Source organism: Pan paniscus, chromosome 4 (assembly GCF_029289425.2).
Source record: "Pan paniscus chromosome 4, NHGRI_mPanPan1-v2.0_pri, whole genome shotgun sequence".
Taxonomy (NCBI): Eukaryota; Metazoa; Chordata; class Mammalia; order Primates; family Hominidae; genus Pan; species Pan paniscus.
In genome coordinates this window covers 400,533-407,810 of record NC_073253.2, presented here as the reverse complement: position 1 = coordinate 407,810, position 7,278 = coordinate 400,533, and the positions used below count along the sequence as shown (strand labels likewise).

The window sequence follows — 7,278 nt, the reverse complement described above, 5'->3', positions numbered from 1 at the left end:
AGGAATGCTCGAGGGAACCCGGGGAGGTGGGGTGGCCTCCTGCTGCCCTCTGACCTGACAGGCGGACCTCCTGGGAAGACGACCACCCTGGGGCCAAGGGTGCCCTGCCTCCATGTGACCCTGCCAGCCCTCTGGGTGCACTTGGTTACCAGGATGTTGAGGCTTGAGACCTTTGGGAGCTACAGGCGGGCCGGGGAGTGAGGCTGCCCAGCAGATGCTTGATGGGGGTGGGGCCAGGCGAGCTGTTGCTTCAGAAGCATCTAGAACAAGGCGGTGAGCTGGTCAGGCAGCCTGGTGGTGGCGGCAGGCCAGGCGATGTGAGCTCCCCTTGGCTACTTTAGGGTCAGCCAAGGAAAGGTCTTTCCTTATGTAAGGAGCATTTTGCCTGTCAGAAAACCAGCCTGAGGCCTGAGGCTTGGGGGTTTTGTTCTGACCACAGGGAAGAAACTGCTGGGTGGAATGGTGTTGGCATGAGGGGTCTGGGGACGTGGACTCTCCAGGGCGTGCCGTGCTCCATCTAAGTCTCTCAGGTTCTTAGGGCTCCCTCAAAACCCAAACCTCCACTGCTGCTGCCATCCAGGAGGGGCCTGGGCATCTCCCCAGAACCGGGGATGGACGCAGGCCCAGCTAAGCCACAGCCCTCACGACACCTGGCAAAAGAAGAGGTCTCTCTGGAAGGTGATGGGGATGCGGCTCCCGTCTGATCAGCCTCTCCTGAGTCGCCTCCCTGCTGTCCTCAAGGGGATGACATCTGTACCTGCCCGGTTGTGTCTGGGGCAGATGCTGGCACCCCTTCCTCACCTCTGAATGTAAAAACACTTGCTGGGCACTGGGGAGCCTTGTAGACTCATCCACGAATGGGGTCAATCTGAAGGCCGGCAACCTGGGGCCGTGGGAGGGTCCTGGGGAGGGCTAGAGCTCACTGCGGGAGCCCCAACCTTGTCCAAGCACAGTCCCAGGATGGCTCCTCCCAGGGCTTGGTTTAGAAACCACCTCGCTGACCACCAGCCCTGAGCATTCAGGATGGTGGGGCCACACACCCTTCCTGGGGGTCCCAGTACTGAGGTGGGGGAGGAAATCACACACCTTCCCAGCTACCAGTGCTGAGGCATGGATGGGGGGCAGGAATCCCCACACCATCCCTGGGGGGTCCCAGTGCTGAGGCGTGGACGGGGGGGGGGGGTGCGGGGAGGATCCACACCCTCCCTTGGGGGGGTCCCAGTGCTGAGGCGTGGGTGGGAGCAGTGGAGCTCACCACCCAGGATTGCTCAGGCAGCTTGGAAGGAGGCACTGGTGGTCGAGGCGAGGGGGCCGCTGTGGGGCTGTGGCCGCAAACCCTTCCTGGGCAGGGCTGGGGAGGCATCAGGAAGTGACTCTGGGAGATGCTGGGCCAGGCCAGGGCTCCAGGGCTGTCCCTCCACGTGCTTGGCGATGACTCCGCGCTAGCGTCACTGCGGATGGGGACGCATCGGGGCTGTCTCCCACGTCCCCTGTGGGCCCCTCAGCTCCCAGCGCCCCCAGTGCTGGGCGGAAGTGGCCTCACGTGGCGGGGCGAGTGACCCTGAGGGACACAGTGGCCGCCTCTCCCACTTCTCAGCACCTGCTTCAGCTCATGGGCCCGGAACCCTGGAGAAATGAGAACACGTGTTCGCCATCTAAATGAAACCTTCGTGTCTGCTGGTGAAGCCCATGAGGCCTGATTCAGACAGAAGCATTACTCTGCCTGGAAACAGGTGTTTCCTAACCCTGCCTTCTGGAAATCAGAGCCAAATCCCAGTGTGGACAGAAGGCCAGAGAGAGAGGTGTGCAGGGCCAGCTGGTGTGGAAGTAACTCGGCGGGCCTCTTCTGCCAGCAGGAAGCCTCTGTTTCACACCAGGGCTGACTCCAGGACAGTTTGGAGTGCACGAGAAACTCAAAAAACAGAAAATGAGGCCAAAGAGCCCCATGGGTTAAATAAAAAGCAGGAGCAAGATGGCCTCCCAGGGCTGGGCACCTCCTTCCCCACAGACACCTCAGCCCTGCAGGGTGGCCTTTGCATCTGCCCAGACCAAGTCGCAGGCTGAGGGGTCCCGGCCGTGGGGATGCATCCCACAGCCCGATGGGTCGTGGGGCTCCCGTGGGGCTCCCGTGGGGCTGGTGTGGCTCCATTCCCACATCCCGGCTCCATGCTGTCAGGAGAGAGACCCAGGCTGGTGTGGCTCCATTCCCACATCCAGGCTCCATGCTGTCAGGAAAGAGAGACCCATCTTTTGACTGGAGGCTTGTGCCAGCCCAGATGGGAGGCACCAAGGTCCTGGGAGGCCCAAGGACGTGTTCAGGATGGCGCAGTCACTCCTGCTGGCCCTGCTGGCCTGGGCATATCCCCAGCCTTGCTCCCCAGTGGGTTGGCCACAGGCATAAGCTGTGCCCCTGCACCTGGCCCTGCCCCCTGCACAGCTGGGCCCCCAGCAGCCTCCTCTTCCACAGGCGTAGATGCCTTCTGATTTGAAGCAACACGCTTGAAGTGGCTTTCACGGGGGCAGTGGCATTTGGGTTCCTGAGGGCACCTGTCCCAGGCAGTGCCAGAGTGTGGCTAGAGCCTGGGCGGCCTCTGGGGCTGTGTGATGGTGGCTGTCCATACTCAGGACGCAGAGGTAACGACTTCTGTGGGCACAGCCCCTGCCTCCCAGGGGAAGTGCTGTATGCATGATTGTACTTTAAAAAAATACTGCTTTGTTGGGATTTAAGCGACATACGATCCACTGCACATCTTTAAAGCATGCAGTTTGACAACTCTGGACATAGAACAGACCCGTGAAGTTACTCATGTGGTCACCAATTCAGAGAGCAGGCCTGTCTGTGGCTCGCCGGCGTCCTGCGCCCTGCTTGTGTTTGCTGTGATGGCCGGTGGCTGCTTCAGTCTCTCTCCACTTGTCTTCTGTGTCGCCCCCAAGTCCATTCTTCCCTTTCCCTCTTTCTCTACGTATTTTTGGACTGGATTTTTAAAAATTCCATTTTATCTCCTCTGTTGGTCTATTAGCTGTAATTCTTTGTTAGTGGGTGTTTCAAGGGTTTATAAGTACATCTTTAGCTTACCACAATCTACCTTCAAGTGATACACCTCACTTCACGTATCACATCCAACGTCTCCCAGCCATCACGCTGCTGTGGTCACACAGTTCACCTATGCGTACAGTACAAACCACAGATACATTAATACTTTGTTTAAACAGTCAGTTAACTTTTATTTATTTTTAATAGAGATGCGGTCTTGCCATGTTTCCCAGGATGACCCCCCAATTCCTGGGCTCAAGTGATCCTCTGGCCTCAGCCTCCCAAAGTGCTGGGATTAGAGACATGAGCCACCGCACCCGGCCAAGCCACTCATCTTTTAACCCATTTCCCGTTTAGAGAAAAAAAAAGTGCAGCTCACTGCCAGCACTCATTTCTTGGGGCAAATGGGAGACGGGCTAAAGGGATTTAAATAACGAGGAAAATCTTGAATGGTGCACATGCTCTTCATTTTTCTTTTCCCTGAAGCACATCATTTAACATTTCTTGTAGTGCAGGTCTGCTGGGGATGAAACTCTTAGTTTCTGTGTGTGTGAAAATGTCTTTATGTCACCATTGCTTTGGAAAGATTTTGTCAGGTACAGAATGTGAATTTGGCAGTTTTCTCCTTAGTACATTCCACTGCCTCTCACCCATGCTGCTCCTGAGGAGTCAGCCATCCTCATCAGCTTTGTGCCTCCCAACAGAACATGCCCTTGTCCTCTGACTGGTTTTAGGATTTTCTGTTTATCACTGGTTATATGCAATTTGATTATGATGTGCACTCATATCTCTTGTGTTTGGAGTTCACTGGGTCTGTGGACTCCAGACTTATACCAGTGGCCCCCAGGTTCTCAGGCCTTTGGCCTCTGAGAATTACACCACTGGCTTCCCTGGCTCTGAGGCTTTAGGACTCGGACTGGGCACACTAGCAGCTTCCTTGGGTCTCCAGCTTGTGGATGGCCTATTGTGGGGCTCTTGACCTGCCAAAATTGTGTCAGCCAATGCCCCTAAGGCCCCTCTCATCTGTCTGTCAGTCTATCATCTATCTATCTATCTATCTATCTATCTATCTATCTATCTATCTATCTATCTATCGTCTGTATATATATCTAGCTATCTCCTATTGGTTCTGTCTCTCTGGAGGCCCAACAAATGCAAATAGTTTCCACTGATGTGTCTTCAAGGTGCCTCATGGTCTCTTCTGTGAAATCCAATCTGTTACCCCATCCAGGATAGTTTCCACTGTCAATATTGTAGTTTCTCATCCCTGTAAGGTCGGTCTGGGTCTTCTGAATCTCTTCCATTAAGTCATTTCTTAACCTTTTTTTTGAGACAGAGTCTTGCTCTGTCGCCCAGGCTGGAGTGCAGTGGCGTGATCTCAGCTCACTGCAAACTCCGCCTCCCGGGTTCATGCCATTCTCTTGCCTCAGCCTCCCAAGTAGCTGGGACTACAGGCGGCCAACACCATGCCCGGCTAATTTTTTGTATTTTTAGTAGGCGGGGTTTCACCATGTTAGCCAGGATGGTCTTGATCTCCTGACCTCGTGATCCGCCTGCCTCGGCCTCCCAAAGTGCTGGGATTATAGGTTCTTAGCTTTAACTTTCTGGACGCCTGGGCTGCGATTTCAGCCACAGTTTGAATTCTGTGATTCTAGCACAGACGCCGGCTCTGGGTGGTTGGCTTTGCCAGGCGACTCTCCTTGGCGTGTTTGCCTTTGGCTGCTCCTCTGCACGCCTGGCACTCTGAGGTCAGGCACTGTGAGTTTACCTTGCAGGGTGCGGACACTTTGATAACCCCTAGATCATCTAGAGCTTTGTTCTGGGATAGAGTGAATTATCTGGGAATGGTTTGATCATTTTAGGTCTTGCTTTTATGATTTTGTAGGTGAGTCAGGAGCAGGGCTCAGTCTAGGGCTAATTATCCCCATTCCTGAGGCAAGATTTTCTGAGAACTCCACCTAATGCTCACAGATTGGGAGTTTTCCTAGTCTGGCTGGTGGGAGTGGGTCCTGTCCCCAGCCCACATGAGTATCAGGAATTGATCTGTTGAGAGTTTCCCTAGTCTGGCTGGCGGGAGTGGGTCCTGTCCCCAGCCCACATGAGTACCAGGAATTGATCTATTGAGAGTTTCCCTAGTCTGGCTGGTGGGAGTGGGTCCTGTCCCCAGCCCACATGAGTATCAGGAATTGATCTGTTGAGAGTTTCCCTAGTCTGGCTGGTGGGAACGGGTCCTGTCCCCAGCCCACATGAGTACCAGGAATTGATCTGTTGAGAGTTTCCCTAGTCTGGCTGGTGGGAACGGGTCCTGTCCCCAGCCCACATGAGTACCAGGAATTGATCTGTTGACAGTTTCCCTAGTCTGGCTGGTGGGAACGGGTCCTGTCCCCAGCCCACATGAGTACCAGGAATTGATCTCTGGTCTTTTCAAAGGTTGCTCCCAGCCTTGGTAGCCTCCCTGTTTGAGTGTGCGAATGGGTAGCAACCCACTAGGTGCTGGAGGGGCTGATCTGATGAGTCTTTCCCCATGCAGGCATCTCTCTCTGGCACTCTGACCTGCCAACTCCTGCTGACTTGGTCTCTTCAACTCACGGAGGCTGCTGGGCTCTTCCTGGGCCCCTCCCTGCACTGAGGCCTGCAAACTCTCAAGGCGGAGGGAGGTCTGAGGCCATCACCGGGCTCACCTCCCGTTTTCCTGTCTCTCAGGGATCGCGGTCCTTTGTTGCCAAATGTCTTGTGTCTTGACATCTTTTGTTTCATGTTTAGTCTTTTTTTGTCTGTTTCCTATGCTGTTGTCTTGGGTGGAAGTGGAAGGTTTGTTTTTTAAATAAGACAAAATTATAAATTTGTTTGAAAATGTTAGGGAATGTCTAAAATCCTGGGAAATACCTGGACACCTGCTGTGCTATTCCCTCTGGATCGTTCCAGCCATGCGATGGACACCGCCACCCCCAGAGTCATCAGGCCTGGCGTGCTGCTCCCTCTGTATCGTTCTAGCCACATGATGGGCACTGCCACCCTGACAGTCATCAGGCCTGGCGTGTGCGGCTCAGCAGCACAGCAGGAGCCCCCTCACGCACTGCAGCCTGGGTGCCCGTCTCCAGTTCTGGCTCTGGCTCATCTTCCTCGACGCAGGCTCTGATATCAGATGACCAGGGGCTGTAGGCAGGGCTCCATAGGCCCGGGTGGGCTGGGCTGGAGGACACAAGCAGGCCCAGCGATCCCAGGATGGAGGAGGACTGGCTGCTAGAAGAGGAGGTGCTGCTGTCTGAGATGGTGGAGTGTGGTCGCTTGAAGGGGGCGGTGTGGTCAGAGGAGGACACCGCTGTGGACCCTCTCATTTGTGACTCTGGAAAGGGACAGAAAGCACATCAGGCTGTCTTCCACTCCAGAAGTGCAGCCCAGGTTCGGGAATGGGATCAGAGCCGTCTGAAAGGCCGACCAGGCTTTGCCACTGCAGTCATGCCCATCCAACCCACCATGTCGGCCACTGGCCCAGTGCCCTCTGCAGGACGAGTGAGGGCGGGGCCGACGCCACCGTACCCGTGCCCTTGATGACAGGCCCAGTGCCCTCTGCAGGGTGAGTGAGGGCAGGACTGAGCCACTGTACCTGTGCCCTTGACGATGCTGTCGGGGACCCGGTCGCTCATCACTGCACATTTGGGAGCCCGGTCGCTTATCACTGCACAGTCAGGGGTCCGGTCTCTGGGCTTGACATCCATGAATGGCTGGTTGCCTGTCCCCATGGATGCCATTTCTTGGATTCTGAGTTCTAAGACAGAAGAAAGTATGACAGTTTCCAAAGCAACTCGGGGGCTAATGCCACCCCAAAGACGCCCGGTACCCCTAATGCCCTCAGCCCAAACCAGGAGGGTGTACAGGGTATACCCACCCTGCCCCACGAGGGGCCTGGGGGGCCAGGGTACTGAGGCTTCCCGTTCCGGTTTTCGGCACCAAAGAGATCTCTCCCAGGGAGCCCAAGGCAGTAACCAAGAAAAAGGAAGCCATGAGGCCTTGGAAACGGCGTGTCCAACCTGGGGGTGAGGAAGGGTTCCTGTCAGCCTGGTAAGCAAGGGAGGGCCACACAGCAGGTCCCAATTAGAGCAGGGGTCAGAGGCCTGGGAGCCGTGTCCATGGGAACGACAAAACAACAGGTTTCTAGGAGTTTGAATATTGAGAGGAGAGCTAAGCATAGGGTGAGAGTTTGGGAATGAACTTTTTCTTGGTCAAATTAAGCAAAGAAGAAG

At 55.4% G+C, this 7,278-nt stretch overlaps 1 protein-coding gene across 3 annotated transcripts in view; it reads right to left on the bottom strand.

Annotated features, from left to right (window-relative positions):
* Positions 1-3,200: 3,200 nt before the first annotated feature.
* PLEKHG4B (pleckstrin homology and RhoGEF domain containing G4B) overlaps positions 3,201-7,278 on the bottom strand; it is a 103,419-nt gene continuing 99,341 nt past the window's right edge. The window contains exons 19-20 of one of the 3 annotated variants that reach the window (XM_063604077.1): positions 6,642-6,803; positions 3,201-6,380 (exon numbers count right to left, since the gene is read on the bottom strand). In XM_063604077.1, coding sequence (XP_063460147.1) covers positions 6,061-6,380; positions 6,642-6,803 — 482 coding nt within the window. In that variant the 3' untranslated portion in view covers positions 3,201-6,060. Of the gene's footprint in view, positions 6,381-6,641; positions 6,804-7,278 lie in introns of those variants that run through there. The other 2 variants (XR_010112091.1, XR_010112090.1) reach the window with 2 other exon arrangements.